General features: G+C 41.6%; 1 protein-coding gene across 4 annotated transcripts; it reads left to right on the forward strand.

The window, feature by feature from the left end:
• The first annotated feature begins 16444 nt into the window (after positions 1-16444).
• Positions 16445-20819, forward strand: LOC139531513 (suppressor of cytokine signaling 6-like). 4 transcript variants are annotated; one of them, XM_071328014.1, is made up of 3 exons: positions 16445-16825; positions 18539-18598; positions 18885-20819. In XM_071328014.1, exon 3 carries the CDS (start codon positions 18908-18910, stop codon positions 20672-20674), a length of 1767 nt encoding a protein of 588 aa, XP_071184115.1. In that variant the 5' UTR covers positions 16445-16825; positions 18539-18598; positions 18885-18907; the 3' UTR covers positions 20675-20819. The 4 variants fall into 4 exon arrangements, with proteins under 4 accessions (XP_071184115.1, XP_071184118.1, XP_071184116.1 ...); XM_071328017.1 differs by having other exon boundaries at positions 16480-16825; positions 18888-20819; XM_071328015.1 differs by lacking the exon at positions 18539-18598 and having other exon boundaries at positions 16480-16825.
• Positions 20820-22814: the final 1995 nt, after the last annotated feature.

Below are 22814 nucleotides of genomic sequence, written 5' to 3' on the forward strand. Positions count from 1 at the left end.
GGGACAAACAGTGAGGGGCGTTTTTCATGGTTATGGACTGCAGGTACAATTTATCTGATCAATGATTTTTTCGGTCCCCCACTTATTGACTGGTTGTGGTATATTGACCAGCAGGGAACACATTGATTGAGGCACTTGTTTTTTATGCACTGTTGACTCTAAGTCTTGGCCTTAGTTGGATCGAACCTTTTCATTATGAGGGAAGTGTTTGGTTTGGCAGGGAGTACATTTTTGGCTCGCGGAGCTACGCCCTATACCAATAGGAGCTAGGCCCTATACCAATAGGAGCTAGCCCTATACCAATAGGCCCCACGCCCTATACCAATAGGAGCTAATTAGGAGCTCTCCTATGGGCCTTCACTCCACTCATAGAACCGTGGTTACATGAGTAACTTTTTTTATATATATATATTTCAGAATTACCTTCTATGGGCTCAGGGACCAATGACAATGCAAGTACAAACAAAAGCATGATGTTATTGATTAAATGTCCAATTTATTTAATAAATCAAATCTTGCTGTTTTATAATCCCATTGTGATTGGTCCCTGAACCCATAGGAGGCCAATCTGAAATGTATATTAATGTCACGCCCTGATGTTTCACCTGTCTTTGTGCTTGTCTCCACCCCCCTCCAGGTGTCGCCCATCTTCCCCATTATCCCCAGTGTATTTATACCTGTGTTCTCTGTTTGTCTATTGCCAGTTCGTTTTGTTCGTTAAGCCTACCAGCGGTTTTCCCCTTGCTCCTGTCTATTTCTAGTTTTCCCGGTTTTGACCATTCTGCCTGCCCTGACCCTGCCTGCCGTTCTGTACCTTGTCACACCACACTGGATTATTGACCTCTGCCTGCCCTGACCCTGAGACTGCCTTCTGTTCTGTACCTTTTGGACTCTGATCTGGATTACTGACCTCTGCCTGCCCTTGACCTTTCATTTTGCCTGCCCCCTGTTCTAGTAATAAACTTTTGTTACTTCGACACTGTCTGCATCTGTGTCATCCTGTGACGCACTAAAGCGTAGTGGGTGCGGAGTCAGGCGCAGGAGGCAGAAAGTACTGAGTAGTGCTTTATTAGGCACAGGGAAAATTTGTGCGCGCCAACACTCACGGGCGCAAACAAACATGATACCCAAAACCAGGACCTAACAAGTCCAGAGGGAATATCCACAAAACGAAACACGCTACCAAAACACTACCACACACAAACACAGTGGAAATAATAAGCCCGCACAAAGAGCAGGCAGGCCGACCAGCTAAAATAGCCCAACTAAACGTAAACAAGAAACAGGTGTAACTAATAAGACAAAACCAACAGAAAAGGAAAAAGGGATCGGTGGCAGCTAGTAGACCGGTGACGACGACCGCCGAGCACCGCCTGAACAGGAAGAGAAGCCACCTTCGGTAGGAGTCGTGACACATCCCTAAACGTGATAATTTAACCTTATTATATTTTTCAGTCTGTTAACTCTGATTTAAGGCCAAGGGCCGAAATGCATTGGTTTTACTTGTTTATAACAGTACAGAAGCTCTTAATTCAGGTTCCTCTGAATCTCCTCTTTGCATCTTGGAAATCCAACCAGCTATCAAGAAAGGTTAGCCTACGGTAAGTCTGAACAGCCTGTGCTTCTCAAGTCAAGCTCAATTATAAATATCCCGTCTGGAATGATTGAAGGGATCATATAACTTGTCAGTGTGTAACCACATTTTCCATGACCAAGCTGATGACCAAGCTGATGTAGTGTTTGCATACACAGTAAAAACGGGGTATTGATTCATTCAAATAGCAAAACTGTCATTGTAGGTTGAATTCACACTTCAATCTAATGCTGGCAATCAGGTCTGTTCAATTATGAATAATGGCTTACATACATAGGGTTAGGAATTGGTAATTATTTCATAAATGTAAAAAGAGAGCTGTCCTTATCTCATCCTTTGTGGTAAATGTTTGATTAGCAGCATTTCTTCACAGGTCTTACACCAGGTCAAAATGTAACTGTCCATTCCATCAATAATCTAATGGCATCTTAATGTGGGTCATATCTTTTCTCTCATGGCTTTAGAAATGTAAACAGTCTTGAAATGTAAAGAGAGTCCTCTGACCAGGGATGGTCAATATTTAAAGAAACATTTCAAAATCAGGGAACCTTATTCATACATGACAGATTGAGTTAAGTTTTGAGGGCACCCAAATGATCTTGTCATTCAATTCATCTGATATAATATATATTTAAAAAATCATTCGTTTGCCAAAGAATCGGAGTGGATGGGTACAGCCTTTCCAAAAAAAGTGTAGGCCTCATTTGTTTTCATAGCCACTCTGTCTGTACCACAGGAGATTGACGGAGATTTAATTGGGGAGAATGGGCTCGCGCTAATGGCTGGAGCGGCATTAGTGGAATGGTATCAAATACATCAAACACATGATTTCCATATGTTTGATGGCGTTCCATTCTGACCGTTTATTAGGACCTATATACTAGGTGGTGTCAGAGGAAGGCCCCAAAAATGGTCAGACTCCAGTCACCCAAGTCAGACTGTTCTCCCTGATACCGCATGGCAAGCAGTACCGGAGCGTCAGGTCTAGATCTTAAAGACTCCTTAACAGCTTCTACCTGCAAGACATAAGAATGCTGAACAATTAATCAAATGGCCACCCGGACAATTTACATTGAACCCCCCCCTGCCTTTGTTTTTACACTGCTGCTACTCACAGTTTATTATCTATGCATAGTTACTTTACCCCTACATACATGTACAAATTACCTCGACTAACCTGTACCTCCACACATTGACTCGGTACCGGTACCCCCTGTATATAGCCTTGTTATTGTTATGTAATTTTCTTGTGTTACTTTTTGATTCGATTTTTTTACTTGAGTTTATTAGGTAAATATTTTCCTTACTTTATTTCTTGAACTGCATTGTTGGTTAAGGGCTTGTAAGTAAGTGGTAAGGTACGGTTGTATTTGAGGTGCATGTGACAAATACAATTTGATTTGATTATCTCCCCTCAGCAGCCTCCTGTGGTCTGTAATAATCCAACTACTTGAGATCTCACTCTTAAGAGAGGATGCAGATATTTGATCAATCGGAAGGGTTACAATTAAAAAACTTAAGCACGATGATAATTTGACAAGAAAAATAAGATAATCACAGAGTACTTGAGAAGCCTGCAGGGTGTTGCATACTTTTGAAAGTGCATTTGAGTTTTGATGTAAAGTTTATTTTCTTCCCACACCGAAGATCCTACTTCCTTTGTTTTGACTTGGCTGAAGCGTCTCCAGTTTTCTTTTCCAAGCCTCCTCTCTGAAGTTGATTTTTTTCTGTTGCGCAAAACTGTTCTTACAATCCAATTCACCTGTGGTTCCACCTGGAAACCTAGACACTCTCAACAATTAGTCTCTTCAGTCCCTCTCAATATTTTGGGGTGGCAGGTAGCCTAGTAGTTAGAGTGTTGGGCCAGTAACCATAAAGGTTGCTAGATTGAATCTACGAGCTGACAAGGTATAAATCTGTTGTTCTGGCCCTGAACAAGGCAGTTAACCCACTGTTCTTAGGCTGTCATTGTAAATATGAATTTGTTCTTAACTGACTTGCCTAGTTATAAAAAAAATATGTTGAAAGAGGCTTGTTGAGAGCCTTGTAGAGGCTGGGCATGTCGAGAGGACAGCAATAAAACACATTTTCCACTTAACTGATGTCCAACAAGAACACAACCTCAGCTCTGATGGAATTGAAAGGACATTAGAGTGGTGTCATTTTGAGGGAGATTCTTCACCCAGAAGAGAGGGGGGGGGGGGTTCCCTTTATCTGGATGTAAAATACCTTACTGAAAAGTCAGACTGTGTGTGGTCTGTTAAATGTTTCGCCTTACGCCCTTTCCTGTTTAGCAGCCAGTCAGTGTGTCTGTTGGATCAGTCATTCATGTCAGTAGTGTGCAGGGAGCAAAACTTCACTTCAAATAAATGACAACCGTGCTGTTGTGAGTCATCTGCCCTTGTCTCGCGCTGAGCCTCATCGTTGTGGTAATCACCCTCCTTTTGGTCCAAAGTCTGCCGACTCATTCCCCCCCAAGCCTGATGTTCAAACCTTCGCATTTGGCTCTGAGTGAGTGCCAACCTTGAGACAAGCGCAATGATTTGTTTGTTCAGTTTTCCCATGGTTGTCTGTCTGACTTAGGTGCACTGTTCACATTATCAATTGTAGGTTGATTTCCTTCACATTTATTATACACCACAAACTAATATTATCCCTGCACATAGTAAAGCTCCAGAACATCAGGCTATGGTTATGTGATGTCATATACAGGCCTCATTGTCGTGGTAACCCTTTGATCTTAAACTCCTCGTCCCATCTGGAGTCGGTATCATCTGATGCCCTGACCATAAACATCATAGGTGTGAAGTTGATGTGATAAAAAGGTAAACACGTTTGTTTTGTGATTACATGTAGCACCGGCTGATCTGCTTTTGATGTGTAGGCTCTATCATTGAAGTGGAGTACACATGTATACATTGTTTGAGTAGTCATGTGATGCTGTTGAGTTAGCTAGGATTCTGTGCTTTGAATGCTCACAAGGTTAAAATCACACCTACACAATTGCAAACATTTGCTCATGCAGTGTTAAAAGTATTGTTTGAGTTGCAGTCTCCAGCTATTGTCAACTCATGTTGACTTGTTGTGGTTACAACATTGTCTTGTTGATACAGCTGTACACGTACCCATGGGGATACATACATACATACATACATACATACATACATACATACATACATACATACATACATACATATATACATATATACATACATACATACATACATACATACATACATACATACATACATACATACATACATACATACATACATACATACATACATACATACATACATACATACATACATACAGTGGGGAGAACAAGTATTTGATACACTGCCGATTTTGCAGGTTTTCCTACTTACAAAGCATGTAGAGGTCTGTAATTTTTATCATAGGTACACTTCAACTGTGAGAGACGGAATCTAAAACAAAAATCCAGAAAATCACATTGTATGATTTTCAAGTAATTAATTTGCATTTTATTGCATGACATAAGTATTTGATCACCTACCAACCAGTAAGAATTCCGGCTCTCACAGACCTGTTAGTTTTTCTTTAAGAAGCCCTCCTGTTCTCCACTCATTACCTGTATTAACTGCACCTGTTTGAACTCGTTACCTGTATAAAAGACACCTGTCCACACACTCAATCAAACAGACTCCAACCTCTCCACAATGGCCAAGACCAGAGAGCTGTGTCTTGGCCATTTTATCCCACATCAGGGATAAAATTGTAGACCTGCACAAGGCTGGGATGGGCTACAGGACAATAGGCAAGCTGCTTGGTGAGAAGGCAACAACTGTTGGCGCAATTATTAGAAAATGGAAGAAGTTCAAGATGACGGTCAATCACCCTCGGTCTGGGGCTCCATGCAAGATCTCACCTCGTGGGGCATCAATGATCATGAGGAAGGTGAGGGATCAGCCCAGAACTACACGGCAGGACCTGGTCAATGACCTGAAGAGAGCTGGGACCACAGTCTCAAAGAAAACCATTAGTAACACACTACGCCGTCATGGATTAAAATCCTGCAGCGCACGCAAGGTCCCCCTGCTTAAGCCAGTGCATGTCCAGGCCCGTCTGAAGTTTGCCAATGACCATCTGGATGATCAAGAGGAGGAATGGGAGAAGGTCATGTGGTCTGATGAGACAAAAATAGAGCTTTTTGGTCTAAACTCCACTCGCCGTGTTTGGAGGAAGAAGAAGGATGAGTACAACCCCAAGAACACCATCCCAACCGTGAAGCATGGAGGTGGAAACATCATTCTTTGGGGATGCTTTTCTGCAAAGGGGACAGGACGACTGCACCGTATTGAGGGGAGGATGGATGGGGCCATGTATCGCGAGATCTTGGCCAACAACCTCCTTCCCTCAGTAAGAGCATTGAAGATGGGTCGTGGCTGGGTCTTCCAGCATGACAACGACCCGAAACACACAGCCAGGGCAACTAAGGAGTGGCTCCGTAAGAAGCATCTCAAGGTCCTGGAGTGGCCTAGTCAGTCTCCAGACCTGAACCCAATTGAAAATCTTTGGAGGGAGCTGAAAGTCCGTATTGCCCAGCGACAGCCCCGAAACCTGAAGGATCTGGAGAAGGTCTGTATGGAGGAGTGGGCCAAAATCCCTGCTGCAGTGTGTGCAAACCTGGTCAAGAACTACAGGAAACGTATGATCTCTGTAATTGCAAACAAAGGTTTCTGTACCAAATATTAAGTTCTGCTTTTCTGATGTATCAAATACTTATGTCATGCAATAAAATGCAAATGAATTACTTAAAAATCATACAATGTGATTTTCTGGATTTTTGTTTTGATTTTTCGTCTCTCACAGTTGAAGTGTACCTATGATAAAAATTACAGACCTCTACATGCTTTGTAAGTAGGAAAACCTGCAAAATCGGCAGTGTATCAAATACTTGTTCTCCCCACTGTATGTACATACATACATACATACATACATACAGTTGAAGTCGGAAGTTTACATACACTTGAGCCAAATACATTTTAACTCAGTTTTTCACAATTCCTGAAATGTAATCCTAGGTAAAAATCCCTGTTTTAGGTCAATTAGGATCAAAACTTTATTTGAAGAATGTGAAATCTCAGAATAATATTAGAGGTAATTATTTATTTCAGCTTTAATTTCTTTCATCACATTCCCAGTTGGTCATAAGTTTACATACACTCAATTAGTATTTGGTAGCATTGCCTTTAAATTGTTTAACTTGGGTCAAACGTTTCGGGTAACCTTCCACAAGCTTCCCACAATACGTTGATTGAATTTTGGCCCATTCCTCCTGACAGAGCTGGTGTAACTGAGTCAGGTTTGTAGTTCTCCTTGCTCGCACACGCTTTTTCAGTTTTTCCCACAAAAAGGACTTTGTTGTCCTTAAGCCATTTTTCCACAACTTTGGAAGTACACTTGGGGTCATTGCCGATTTGGAAGACACACCTGCTACCAAGGATTAACTTCCTGACTGATGTCTTGAGATTTTGCTTCAATATATCCACATACTTTTCCTTCCTCATGATGCCATTTATTTAGTGAAGTGCACCAGTCCCTTCTGCAGCAAAGCACCCCCACAACATGATGCTGCCACCCCTGTGCTTCACAGTTGGGATGGTGTTCTTCGGCTTGCAAGCCTCCCCCTTTTTCCTCTAAACATAACGATGGGCATTATGGCCAAACAGTTCTGTTTTTGTTTCATCAGACCAGAGGACATTTCTCCAAAAAGTATGATCTTTGTCCCCATGTGCAGTTGCAAACCGTAAAAAGTGAATACAGTATAATGTTGGGGAACTATTATGTTTTGGGGTGTTTTGGGTATGAAGGCAAATGGTGTAATGCTTGGTTCGGCCTGTAATAAATCATCTTAATTTCATATATTTTTTTTTTACACTTTTATTTAACTAGGCAAGTCAGTTAAGAACACATTCTTATTTTCAATGACGGCCTAGGAACGGTGGGTTAACTGCCTTGTTCAGGGGCAGAACGACAGATTTTTACCTTGTCATCTCGGCGATTCAATCTTGCAACCTTACGCTTAACTAGTCCAACGCTCTAACCACTTGCCTCACGAGGAGCCCGCCTGTGTAACGGCGTTCCTCCTCCTCTTCATCCGAAGAGGAGGAGCAGGGATTAAACCAAGGCGCAGCGTAGTGAAATGACATGATTTATTAAACAAACAAAACAGACGAAAACGAACTATACTTGATAACTAATAAAACAACAAACGATGTAGACAGACCTGAAACGACGAACTTACATATAACGTGAAGAACGCAAATAACAGGAACAGACTACATGAAACGAACAAACCGCAAACAGTCCCGTATGGTGTAACATCGACACAGACACAGGAGACAACCACCCACAAACAAACATTGTGAACAGCCTACCTTAATATGACTCTCAATCAGAGGAAACGTCAAACACCTGCCTCTAATTGAGAGCCATACCAGGCAACCCAAAACCAACATAGAAACAGAAAACATAGAAATGCCCACCCAAACTCACGTCCTGACCAACTAACACATAAAACTAACAGAAAACAGGTCAGGAACGTGACATAACCCCCCCCCTCAAGGTGCGAACTCCGGGCGCACCAGCAGAAAGTCTAGGGGAGGGTCTGGGTGGGCATCTGACCACGGTGGTGACTCAGGCTCTGGGCGTTGCACGCAGAGTCAGGGTATATGCAACAGTTTGCCAGAATTTTACGTAATTAAGACATAACATTGAAGGTTGTGCAATGTAACAGGAATATTTAGACTTATGGATGCCACCCGTTAGATAAAATACGGAACGGTTCCGTATTTCACTGAAAGAATGAAAGTTTTGTTTTCGAGATGATAGTTTCCGGATTCGACCATATTAATAACCTAAGGCTCGTGTTTCTGTGTGTTATTATGTTATAATTAAGTCTATGATTTGATAGAGCAGTCTGACCTTGCTCTGCATGGGTAACGCTGCTTCGAGGGTGGCTGTTGTCGGTGTGTTCCTGGTTCGAGCCCAGGTAGCGGCGAGGAGAGGGATGGAAGCTATATTGTTACACTGGCAATACTAAAGTGCGTATAAGAACATCCAATAGTCAAAGGTATATGAAATACAAATCGTATAGAGAGAAATAGGCCTATAATAACTACATCCTAAAACTTCTTACCTGGGAATATTGAAGACTCATGTTAAAAGGAACCACTAGCTTTCATATGTTCTCATGTTCTGAGCAAGGAACTTAAACGTTAGCTTTCTTACATGGCACATATTGCACTTTTACTTTCTTCTCCAACACTTTGTTTTTGCATTATTTAAACCAAATTGAACATGTTTCATTATTTATTTGAGGCTAAATTGATTTTATTGATGTATTATATTAAGTTAAAATAAGTGTTCATTCAGTATTGTTGTAATTGTCATTATTACAAATACATTTTTAAAAATCGGTCGATTAATCGGTATCGGCTTTTTTTGGTCCTCCAATAATCGGTATCGGTATCGGCGTTGAAAAATCATAATCGGTCGACCTCTAGAACATATGGCAACAGGAGACCGTGTTTAAGGTACAGAATTCATGATATGTTGTGGCAGTCATAGTTCAAGACATACCTCACCCTGACTACAAGATTAAAACCTCTTAAAACTTCTTGTCAATAGGGGGGCGCTGTTTTCACTTTGGAAAAAATCGTGCCCAAATTAAACGGCCTCGTACTCTGTTCTAGATCATACAATATGCATATTATTATTACTATTGGATAGAAAACACTCAGAAGTTTCTAAAACTGTTTGAATTATATCTGTGAGTAAAACAGAACTCATTTGGCAGCAAACTTCCATACAGGAAGTGAAAAATCTGAAAACGAGGCTCTGTTTCAGGGCCTGCCTATTCAACTGGCTTTTATTTATCGATATGTATGCACTTCATACGCATTCCACTAGATGTCAACAGGCAGTGGAAGGTTGAATGGGGTGTCTAGCTTGATCTGAGGCCGAATAACAGCTTTTGGAGTGACAGGTCAGCCATTTTGTCAGTTTTCCACGGCGCGCGAAGGAGCTCCATATAGTCTTCTGAAAAGCGTTCGGTATACACGGCGAATATCTCCGGCTCTGATTTTATTTGATACATATGAGAAAAACATCATAAAGTAGGATTTGTCAACCGAGTTTGATCAGTTTATTCAACGTTTATTGGGACTTTTGGAATTTTCCGTTCTTTGCGCCAAGAGAAGATGGGCATGTTCGCGTCACATGGCTAGCCAAGGTTGCAAATTCGACAGAAGAAATGGACATTCTAAAACCAAACAACGATTTATTCTGGACCAAGGACTCCTTTGCACAACATTCTGATGGAAGCTCAGCAAAAGTAAGACACAATTTATGATGTTATTTCGTATTTCTGTGGAATATGTAGAATCCAAGCGCTGAGCGCTGTCTCACAATAATGCATTTTGTATGTTGTAGTAAAGTTATTTTTAAAAATCTAACACAGCGGTTGCATTAAGAACCAGTGTATCTTTCATTTGCTGTACAACATGTATTTTTTAGTAAAGTTTATGATGAGTTATTTGATTAGATTAGGTGACTGTCCAAAATATCTCTGGAGATTTTGGTGAATTGTTGCTACATATTCACAATGTATAACCACGATTTGCAGCTCTAAATATGCACATTTTCGAACAAAACATAAATGTATTGTATAACATGATGTTATAAGACTGTCATCTGATGAAGTTGTCCAAAGGTTAGTGATTAATTTTATCTATATTGCTGTTTTTGTGAAATCTATGCTGGCGGTGGATAAATAGCTTTGTGTGTTTGGCTATGGTGATGAGCTAATATAATTCTATATTGTGTTTTTGCTGTAAAACACTTAAAAAAATTGGAAATATTGGCTGGATTCACAAGATGTTTATCTTTCATTTGCTGTACACCATGTATTTTTCATAAATGTTTTATGATGAGTATTTATGTATTTCACGTTGCTCTCTGTAATTATTCTGGCTGCTTTGGTGCTATTTGTGATGGTGGCTACAATGTAAAACCAGGATTTGTAGCTATAAATATGCACATTTTCGAACAAAACATAAATGTATTGTATAACATGATGTTATAAGACTGTCATCTGATGAAGTTGTTCTAGGTTAGTGATTAATTTTATCTCTATTTGTGGGTTTTGTGAAGGCTACCTATGCGGTGGAAACATGGTGAAAATATGCCGTTGTGTGTTTGGCTATTGTGGTTAGCTAATATAAATACATATTGTGTTTTCGCTGTAAAACATTTAAAAAATCGGAAATGATGGCTGGATTCAGAAGATGTTTATCTTTCATTTGCTGTATTGGACTTGTGATTTCATGAAATTATATTATATGATATCCCTGCCCCGTTAGGCTAGGCTATGCTAGTCAGCTTTTTTGATGAGGATGCTCCCAGATCCGGGATGGGTATGAAGCTTAAGGATCCGCCCCTTTAAAAAAAATTGCCTAAAAGGACATACCAAATCTAACTGCCTGTAGCTCAGGACCTGATGCAAGGATATGCATATTCTTGATACCATTTGAAATTAAACACTTTGAAGTTTGTGGAAATGTGAAATTAATGTAGGAGAATTTAACACATTAGATATGGTAAAAGATAATACCATCTTTGAAATGCAAGACAAAGGCCTCCAGGTTGACTTTGGAAATGGAGGTAAATGGATAACCTGGACTATTTCAATGATGATCAAAGAGCACTACCAAGACCTGACAGAAGAGTGGTTATAGACAGGAGCAAACCAGTGAATGATTTTGATGAAAACAATTTCCGTGACCATTTCCACATGTACAAAGAAAATGTAGCTGACATCATTTGTTTGCTTGAGCCAAAGCTTTCATCTGACTCTCTTAGGGGAAGGCCCATCTAGGGCTGTTACGGTGACAGCTTTACCACCACACCAGCGGTCATGAGTCATGATGGCTCGTGACTGCACTCTAATCATTCTGACATCAATGCAAATGTAATTGAAAACCGAATCAAACACTTGATGAGAGCCCATGTGCTCACGTTGCGCAACATTTCCATAGGCTATGCAATTGTGTGAGAAAACAGTGATGGCCTCTATTAAAAAGAGGAGGATACCATCAGCTTTCTATAGGCTAGGCCTATTATATTTATTTCTCAAGTTTCCTAATATTAAGCACAGTGTTTATCTTTATAACAGGGGTATAGCCTACCTGGCTGGCATGAAAATGAACCACAGGAAAGGTTACCACCATTTGCTATGTGCGTAGATTACATCTATTTTTTTCCCCTGCCCTTGTTTCGAGTGCATGATAATGGTCCATTCTAAATCAAAATTAATTTAACACATATATTATTTATTATATGTAAAGACAAGATTAAATCAAGAAAAGTCTGATGTGTGACAATATTAGCCTATCACTTGTGAATGATACTGTATATGTGACCAACCAGCTCAAATTGGTCTTATGTAGCAAAATTTGAAATTGTGTTTTATTTTAATTGAATAAAAGTGGAGACTTAGAGATACAAAATGGTACATCATACACTACAGTTGAGGACCAATGGGAAAGTAATTTTTGCTTTGAAAGTTGATCAACTTGTAAACTAACTTTTGAGAAAATGGCCTGTGAATCTGTTGGTACTAATATTGGATAGCCCTTCTTTGTCTACACCCATTCAGCATCGTGCACACCCTCTTAAGCTTTAGCCCCACCCATCTCTTTAAGGGTTGATCCGAGCAGTCTGTACTAACAACAGAAGTCAAGCACCCAAGCTAACTTGCTAGCTACTTCCAGACACAAATGAGAGAATAGCTCACTGAACATTACTCGCCCTAGCAGAGCTGGTTAGGCTGTTTAGTTATCCAGAGTGTTGGTGACTGCAACTGTGCTTTCAGATTGTCCATTCGTAAATTCAAAACGTGTCCCTCCGGAGCGTTCAGAACGCACACCGGAAGCTCTGGCTGATGAGTAGAGTTGAGCTGTACTTTCTGACCTTACAACGGCAGACAAGCACCCAAGCTAACTGGCTAACATTGGTTAGCTTGCTAGCTAATTCCAGACACACAATGAGAGAACACCCCTCTCTGACCATTTAACTCGCCCTAGCAGTGATGGTTAGGCTATTTTCATTTTATCCAGAGCGTTGGTGACTGTAACTGTGCTGCTGGCAACAATTTAATTATGCTTTTTTGCCGATGTTTTCTGACACCGGCCATATTCAACGGGTGTTGAGCGTTCGTAAATTCATCAGCTATTCTGCTCGCTCTGGCACTCAGACGAGAGTGCTCTGAAATTGGAGTAGATCGCCAGACTGAATTTACGAACTACCCAAAATGGTTACTTACATGGTGGAGTCTTGTTAAGACATGTAGCTGTCTAGGTATACAATGAACCATAATCCCAACTCATGACGTTACTACCCTGCATGAATCTGCAGGTAGCTAACCAACCAGGTTCAATGTTAGCTAACTAACATTAGGCTATAGCTAGCTAAGCAAATGGCTCTGAGATACGAATAATAAGGTCATACACATAACTTTAGTAAACTAGCTAGCTAGGTAAATAATGAACTATAACTCATGACGTTACTACCCTGCATGAATCTGCAGGTAGCTAACCAACCAGGTTCAATGTTAGCTAGCTAACATTAGGCTATAGCTAGCTAAGCAAATGGCTCTGAGATACAAATAATAAGGTCATACACATAACTTTAGTTAGCTAGCTAGCTAGGTAAATAATGAACTATAATCATAACTCATGACGTTACTACCCTGCATGAATCTGCAGGTAGCTAACCAACCAGGTGCAGTGTTAGCTAGCTAACATTAGGCTATAGCTAGCCAAGCAAATGGCTCTTTCTGTCAAAATTAGAAACGTGTAATATCTGAAAATGTAGCTAGCTAGACTATCTTACCCCCGTATACATCATTCATGGTTGGACGTGTCTGCTGTCGGATGCCATGGTTGCCCTTAGTTTGAAGATGTAATCCGGAGACAGGTGTTTTCTCCATCTCCTTAGCTATCATACTCAAATTCCACTGATTTCAAAACTCAGTCCTCCAGAAAGTGGAGAGCAACACTTTTGCACTTTTAATACACAATACATGTTTTTAAATAGCAGCGTTAGACAGGATTACCTAGACATACAGACCAGCTCAAATAGACAGAAGGAAGATATATGGCAGACCAATCCAAACTCATCTTTCGGCATGTCCAGCCCACTCATTATCTTAGCCAATCATGGCTAGCAGGAAGGTTGCTGATTTTTCCTTTGGCTAAACCAACTAGGCTCGTAATTTAACACGTTTATTCATATTCACAGATGGCATACAAGTTTGTTATTAAGGCACATGAAAGTTCACATGTTTGAGAAGGCATTTCCCACCATAAAAACGCATTAAAAAAAACGCTTACGTTCATACACAAATCCAACTGCCTAGCTCAATACCTGAAGCAAGGATATGCATATTCTTTGAAGTTTGTGGAAATGTGAAATTAATGTAGGAACCAATGAACCATTGCATTTCTTTTCAAAATGTTGTGTCAAGACTGCCCAAATGTGCCTAATTGGTTTATTAATACATTTTCAACTGTGCTTTCTCCTCAAACAATAGCATGGTATTTTTTCACTGTAATGGCTAATGTAAATTGGACAGTGCATTTAGATTAACAAGAATTGAAGCTTTCTGCCAATATCAGATATATCTATGTCCTGGGAAATGTTCTTGTTACTTACAACCTCATGCTAATCACATTAGCCTACGTTAGCTCAACCTTCCCACGGGGGACCCACCGATCCTTTTAAGCAAACATGGATGATATCTTCTTTCCCCTTTTCCTTCACATAACATACAGTATTTGCATTCATCTCATGTCTTACTATGGCTGACTCATTACATTCAGTGTGGATACGACTGTTGTAAATGTAATTAATGCCCAATCCTCCAAGACCTCTTACAACCTCTCCCATAGGAGAGCTGGGACGACTTAAAGGACTGATTTAGCACAGGGTCGACCTCTGAATCTTAAATAACTAGCAGAACTGCTCTCACCGGCTGGAAAAAACATAAAAGGTTCTATAGAACATAACCTAGTAGTAGGCCTGAAGAGGTAAACATGATCCATTCAATACATGTCCCTAGCTGCCTGCATTGAGAGAGGGAGCAAGCGGCATGAGGGCGGGCACTGGCATGGTGCAGAGTCGCACACACCCCCTGTGTTATTCCTTAGTAATTCCTGAAACAAAAAACCCAAGTGGTCCCAGCGGCGCCATCTCTGCTTGACATGCCTGCTGTAGACGTCTTCCGCTCCGCTGCAAGTGTTGAGGATATGAGGGTGGGCACCTTGGGACCCCCGACAAACCCCATCGGCAGAGCAGTCAAGTCTATGGATCTGAGTCAAGTTGAAGGATGCCGCAGACCTATTGAGCAAATAATTTATGGCTGATGCAGCTTTCATTTGGAATTAAGAGGAGACAAAGGAAGAAGAATGTGCCCCCTGTGTAGAGGTATCTCATTACAAGACAGGTTTCCCTGGTTGTTGTTCTGACTTTACATTTTCATTTTAGCTTCCTGTGCTTATACATACGTTCAAATTCTGTAGAAATACTGATCTTGTATCTCTTGTCATAGACATAAATGCTCCATAAATCTCATGTACCTTGTACATTGCAGTGCTATTCAGCCAATAATCCTGTTAATATTTAATCTCTCATCAAATTATGGTAGTCTATTGAAATCTTCAGAATTAATTTGATACAAAATAATACCTTTTAACCCAGTTATAATATAAATGTACAAAAACTGCTTGATTTCGCTCATATAAATGTAACACCACTTTTTTGCTAATTGCAACATGTTTACTCATTCTGCCAGGGAGTAAATAGCCCATCACTAGAGAAACACTTTGTTTGTCAGGTCTAATTTGACGTGTCAAACCATGACACTCTGGTTTGCTACTGGCGGTGTCCGTGGTGCTTGTGCCCTGTGAAACCGTATAAACTCTCCCTGTCCTACCCAACACACACGCATGTACGCGCGCACCCACACAGACACACAAACACCACCTCCCTCTCTGCCCATATCAAGTTTAGGCAGCTTGATCAGCCCTAATAGGGTTCAGTAATTATTGTGTTTGCATAGGGCCTGTCTGCACCTCTAAGCAAGTCTGCCATGGTATGCCTTGTATGAGCTTGACAGTTTAACAGCGCAGACAAAATATAATAATGACCAACAGTGTATGGCCCAAATTAGGCCAGCAGCAGTAAACACAATTAGAGCCACTTTAAAACAAAACTGACACTAATTAGTCCACTAATTAGATCAAGTTTGAGCTGGTAGCTCGAATATAAGGTAACTCAGATAAACAGTTTGGAAAAATTGGACAGCCCAATATGATATGTTTCGGAATACAAATTAGGATGCGCTCACTTGCATCATTTTCTAAGTAACACTGCTTTGGGGGAAAGCAATAGAGTCAGTTTTGCGGGTGACAGAAAATGGACTCATAATATTGCCATGGAAAATATTATTACTAGTTGTAACATCCTTCAGGGCTTGGCATTTTAATGGGTGTATGATGTGCATTCTGAGAGCCAAACAGAATGGTATGGTGAGCGCAACAGGTAATAGAACCAAACAGTCAACCACAATTAAAAAAAATACTATTTGACATGTTCATTGCTTTCTTTTCCCCAGAGTGTGTGTGTGTGTGTGTTCTGTATTCATTGGTCTGGGGCATGTGTAGGCCAATAGAATAACATTATTTGTATTACACAAACCATTCTGTGACCCATTCTCCAGCTATGTCTTGAATGAATTTTAGAAATGGTTTCATACATCAGCAGCCTGGGGGCTGGATGTGATTCGCTGTATTTATCAGCTTGCTCTCTCCCACAATTCAACAGGCACCAGAAGGAGAGAAGAAGAGGGCGACAGAAAGTATTTAAATAAATAGATTGTTGTTGAAGTATTACAATACAACATAAACAGCCAAAGCTAAAACGGGGAACAATTGCTACACACTTTTGTTTAATTTTTTATAGCTAGCGAGATACAGTTGCTTCCACGAAATGTGTTTGACTGCTAAGCTAGCCGACTGGCTAAACTAAGTAGCTAGCAAGTTAGCTCGGCTCCGGCCTAAAATAGCTAACGTTAGCTCCATTTTCAGATTTCAAGAGAACCCCAATTCAAGTGAACATTACCACGTATGCAGATGTTCATCTAACGAAGTAAGTATCCAAATATACATTATTACAGATTGTTTAATAAACTCATAGCTAATGAATGTAGCTAGGCAGCCAAGTAAGCTAGCTATAGTAACGTTATTTGGCTAGGTGAGCTAACTAGGTTGACCAGACAGCTAAATGCAGTATTACGTGTCAACACAATATTAACATTTGTCAACTACCCGTTACTACATTGATATTCAGCTGTCAAGGTGAAACTGACATCGTATTTGGGATACCTAGCTATGATTAATTTAGACAATTCATGTTACAGTTCTCTCTTAACGATTTAGCAATGTAAACATGGCTAGTTAGCTAGATGGCCAGCAGAACTAAAGACTAGTAGGCCCAGATGGCTAACTAGCTATTAGCTTCGTAGCTAACGAATTAGCGAACATTGTTAATTTGGCAGCTGGCACAGACAAGACCATGCAGTTTAGCACCACGGCCAATTTGGAAAATTATTTAATGGCAATGCAAGTAAACTGAACAAAAATGCAACAATTTCAAATATTTTGCTGAGTTACAGTTCATATGAGGAAATCAGTCAATTAAGATACATTCATTAGGCCCTAATCTATGGATTTCACATGACTGGGAATACAGATATGCATCTGTTGGTCAGACACCTTAAAAAAAAGTTGACCTTAGGATCGTCACCGTATTTCTGTTCATTCAAATTGCCTTCTATAAAATTAAATTGTGTTCATTGTCCGTAATGTATGCCTGCCCATACCATAACCCCACCACCACCATGGGGCACTCTGTTCACAACTTTGACATCAATAAACTGCTCGCCCACACGACAATACACATGGTTGTGAGGCCGGTTGGACATAATGCCAAATTCTCTCAAATTAAGTTGGAGGCAGTTTATGGTAAAGCTATTAACATTCAATTCTCTGGCAACAGCTCTGTTGGACATTCCTGCAGTCAGCATGCCAATTGCACGCACCCTCAACTTGAGACATCTGTGGCATTGTGTTGTTTGACAAAACTGCACATTTTAGAGTGGCCTTGGATTGTCCCCAGCACAAGGGGCACCATGTAATGATCATGCTGTTTAATCAGCGTCTTGATATGCCACACCTGTCAGGTGGATGGATTATCTTGGCGAAGGACAAATGCTCACTAACAGAAATGTAAACAAAGATGTGGACAACATTTGAGGGAAATAAGCTTTTTGTGCATCTGGAACATTTCTGGGATCTTTTATTTCAGCTCATGAGACATGGGACCAACACTTTACATGTTGTGTTCATATTTTTGTTCAGTGTAGTTAGCTATTTATAATTTCAGGTATGGTTGTTTGGATGGCAACTTCTGTATGTGTTGTCAAAACATGACCTTTTGAGGTTAGAAACGTAATCAATAAACTAGCTGACTTTTTAGCAATGACGAGGTTCTAAGCTACCTATCTACCGTTACCTAGCTATGGCATTCATTCTGTTCATATTTTAGCTGGCTAGCTAACAATGCCATTTCATTTTGAAACAGTCTGTAAATAATATTTAGCCAACAATAGCTTGATGAACACTGTAAAAGGGACGTGTAAAGACACCAGGTGAACGATTGCTGAATAATTTTCTGAAAAGGTTTCTGCTATGTCACTATGGTTGGTGACATTCATAGTTAGACCTACATTTGTTTGTAGGTACATTTTAAATCTCCACAATATTGCTATCAGATTCAACATGATCACATCTTTATTTCTAGAGCAAGGGAAAGCTGATGAAACGTTAGTTCAACTGACTCACCAATTCTAGTCATGCAATGGTGAGTAATCACTTTGTACACTGTGCACAAATAATAAAAGGGTAAGCTTATCAGTAAACATCAGGGTGTGTCAAATGTCTGTAGAGGTGTGTTGTACCAGGATTATCTGCATTGAATGAGGGTATTGATTACCAATATAATATAGGAAGAGGAACTGTCGGCCTAATGTTGGCCCATCCAAGAATTATAGAAACACATTATTTGGTACGAGAAACACTTTAATTACTGTATTATGAAGAAAAAATAAAGTGGAACTGTAGTTATTTTTATTTGTGTTTTCTCTAAGGAGATGAGCGCTCTGCAGTGTGTATGACCAGCTGTCTCCATCCTGATGGGAGGACTCTGTGGATAGCAGCACCGTCTTCAGGACTCCAGGAGGAGAGTAGCCGCCCCTGCCAAGGAGGGCCGTTCAGAATGAAGAAAATCAGCCTTAAGACCATCCGCAAGTCCCTCAACATCAAGGTCAAGGAGGAAGGAGGGGGGGACTTTGTCATGCTCCAGCAGCCCTCGCTAGTGGCCGACTTCTCCAAGGAGGACTCGCTCTTCGGGGGCTGCTACACTAAAGATCTTGCGGGCTGCAACCTGGGAATTGGTGATGTGGGAGAGGAGAAGGCGGGACACAACAAGGGCCGGTCTAAGAGCGAGAGCCTGATGGGTTCTCTGAAGAGGAGGCTGTCGGCCAAGCAGAAGGCCAAGGTCAAAGGTGGCTCATTAGCCATGGGGTCGGCTGACGATGATGACACCTTCTCCTCCTCCTCGGTCCCAATCAGCTTCAACGAGGTCAAGGCCCAGCGTCCGTTACGATCAGCGTCACTCCGTAGCCACCATTACAGCCCGTCTCCCTGGCCCCTGCGGCCTGTCGCTTCAGATGAGGCCTGCATCAAAATGGAGGTGAAGGTTAAAGCCATGGTCCATTCCCCCAGCCCAAACCTGAATGGCATGCGGAAGGAGTTCCACCACCATGACTTTCAGATGGAGAACATCTTCCAGGAGCAGGCCGAGTCCCTGAAGAACCTCCAGCAGCCGCAGAACGGAGACCCGAACAATGACAAACACGTGCCTGTAGTCCTGGGCCTCACGCCGCAGGACTACATCCAGTACACCATGCCTTTAGATGAGGGAATGTACCCAGAGGGGTCCCACTCTGTCTCCCACTCCTTCTGCCTGGACAGGTCCTCGCCCATGGAGGTGGTGACGGAGGCGGATAGTAGCTCCCTCCACGCCAACCACCAGAGTCAGGAGGACCAGGATCTGGTGAGTCTGAACCGGAACCTTCCAGCGGACCTCTTCATGGAGTCACAATCGGTGAACGGCCTCTTCATCGGCTCTAACGGTGTGATGTTCCATAGCTGCAGGGACAGGGTCAACGCTCAACAACACCCCGCTCCTCCCCAGCGCTCCCCTCTCCTGCCCGCGCTACCCAGCAACAACATCCCCAGGACTTACTCCAGGTTCGGCGGGGCAGACGGCCACGTGGCGGCCCGGATGAGGCAACACCTGAACTTTGACCTCGACTCTGCTCCGGGGGTGAGTCGGCTGTATGACTCAGTCCGGAGCAGTGGACCAATGGTGGTAACCAGCCTGACTGAGGAGCTGAAGAAGCTAGCCAGGCAGGGTTGGTACTGGGGGCCCATCACACGCTGGGAGGCCGAGGAGAAGCTGGTCAACCTGCCTGACGGCTCGTTCCTGGTCAGGGACAGCTCGGATGACAGGTACCTCCTCAGCCTGAGTTTCCGCTCCCAGACCAAGACCCTCCACACCCGCATCGAACACTCCAACGGACGCTTCAGCTTCTATGAGCAGCCTGATGTGGAGGGACACACGTCCATGGTAGACCTGATAGAATACTCCATAAAAGATTCAGAGAATGGAGCCTTCTGTTATTCTAGATCTCGCTTACCAGGGTCCGCCACCTATCCCGTCAGGCTGACCAATCCCGTGTCTCGGTTTATGCACGTGCGCTCCCTGCAGTACCTGTGTCGGTTTGTGATCAGACAGTATACCAGGATTGACCTAATTCAGAATCTGCCTTTGCCCAACAAGATGAAAGACTACCTGCAGGAGAAGCACTACTGACTCTGTTGACACAGACGTGACATGGGACAGACAACGTTAGCAACTTGCACTTTTGGGTTCAGTTTAAGAGATTCAACAAAGGTTTACAGACATCCGTAGTTTGGAGACGATCGATTGGGTTCCATTGGCTCTTTGTTTGTGTCCAGGGATGGCTGAAATGGAACCCTATTCTGTATGTAGTGCACTACTTTTGCCCAGAGCACTAGCTTAAAGTAGTGCACTGTATAGGGTGTCATTTCAGATTACACCTTGGTTATTTTTGTTAGTGTCCAGTCCTCCATTTCTCAGTTTAAGGGTTGTCATTGTCGCCAAGCCTCCAGAGAGATGTATCATAGCATCTCCATTTCTCAGTTATGGTTAGTTAAGTCATTGCGGCCACGCCTCCAGAGTGACATATCATAGAATCTGTCAGGAAGTATGCAGCGTGACTAAGTTACAGCTAACAACATTTATCAGCAGTGAGATCTAAAGATCAATATTTCTCTCCCCAGTTGCTGTAGTAAACTGTAAACGCTAGAATGGCAAGTTCAACCTTCTGATTTAATGTCAATATTTTGCCTTCTGACTGAAATTTACAGATTTAAGATATACATTTAATTCACTGCAGCCTTTTAAGATGTCAAACCCAAGCCAGATTTGAAGTGAAACTGTAATGAAATGCATATCCAGTCAGATTTTTTTTTATGCTTCATTTGGCAATTTATTTAGAAAGATCTCCAACAACTCTAAACGCAGTGGGGCATATCTTTTGACAAACTATTATTATTATTATAATTTTTTTGCATAAACAATTTTATCCTCTTAATTTCTGAGTTCTTAAACAGGGTTAATTCAACCTTATTTGTCACCCGTCAAGTTGGTTAATGACAACTGCTAATAAGAAGTGTAAGCTGTATGTGGGTGCATGTAGACAACTTTCTCTCTCCCACTACAATGGTACTATTAGGAAAGATACAGGATGGTTTCTATGTCGCCATGCACTTCAACTTAATAAGCATGCATCAATATCATCGCTTTTTAAGGGCAAATATCAGTAAGTAATTAACCTGAAGATAAGCATTTAACTGCTTCTCTATTAGGAGTGTCAGAAAAAGCTGCCCTAGGACCAATTTAAGTGCCATGTACAGTATGCTTAGCTCTGTGTGCATGAAGGGTGTTTGAACGGTCAGACGCTGTAGAGACCTATGCCTAATCAGTATACAGGACGGGAGTATCGACTGTAAAAAGGGAAAGTCACATTTTCATTTCTACAGCAACATTTATCACTGAACACATTTTAAGGAAACCTTGTGAAAAGGAATCTCAAAAATGGGGCGGCTTAGGTCGAGGCATTTGGGGGGGGGAAAGCCTGAATAGATGAATATTGGTGCCCCTTCCTCATATTTGGGAGGTCGCAGGGAGAGTGGGAGGGGAGATGTACGTGACAGAATTCCCTCCCAGTGCAGTAATGTCCTGCTCCATGGAGAATGAGATTGAGGCTTTTGTGCGAAGTTTGCCCAATGACTTGCATGAGTGATGTCACGCTGTCATACTCTCGACTTCATGGCAGTTTTCCAGTTTGACATTTTAAAATGGATCCACTGTCATGCTTATTGTCAATGTTAACCTACATATTCACAGTCTGCCTGGGCTGTTTGTATCAGAACAAAAAGGGAGAAAAGAAAACATGCTATGCAAGTGCTTTTTAAACAAATACTTTGACGAGGAATCATAGTTTTATGTATGTTAAAAGGATCTCCGGCTACTTTGGTAGGCTGGTAGATATGTATAGTCTAGACCTAGGTAGTAAAGATCTGTTGGCATCTAAGGTGGTTACCATGACACCCGGATAGCAGAGGGTAGATGAGATCAGACGTTGTCGGAATGTTACAAAAGTGTTGCATAAAGATTTGTTGGCATTTTTAATTGCTTTGAAATGTATAGGAATGAAGGATGTAGGTAATGTTGTCTGTCTGGTGTAGAAGGATTGTTCTACTCAGTTATATCATCATCACCAGGTGGGTGTTTTGTGTGCAAGGAGTTTTGAATATTTGTTTTATTTCCTGTGACTTGTGACATTGAACTCTGTCATTTTGGGGACTAGTAAGGTGTTTGTTACATGGAACAGTTTGTTCCAGGTTACACCAGGGAAATGGCTGTG

The sequence above is a fragment of the Salvelinus alpinus genome, chromosome 10 (assembly GCF_045679555.1).
Source record: "Salvelinus alpinus chromosome 10, SLU_Salpinus.1, whole genome shotgun sequence".
In the NCBI taxonomy this organism is placed as follows: domain Eukaryota; kingdom Metazoa; phylum Chordata; class Actinopteri; order Salmoniformes; family Salmonidae; genus Salvelinus; species Salvelinus alpinus.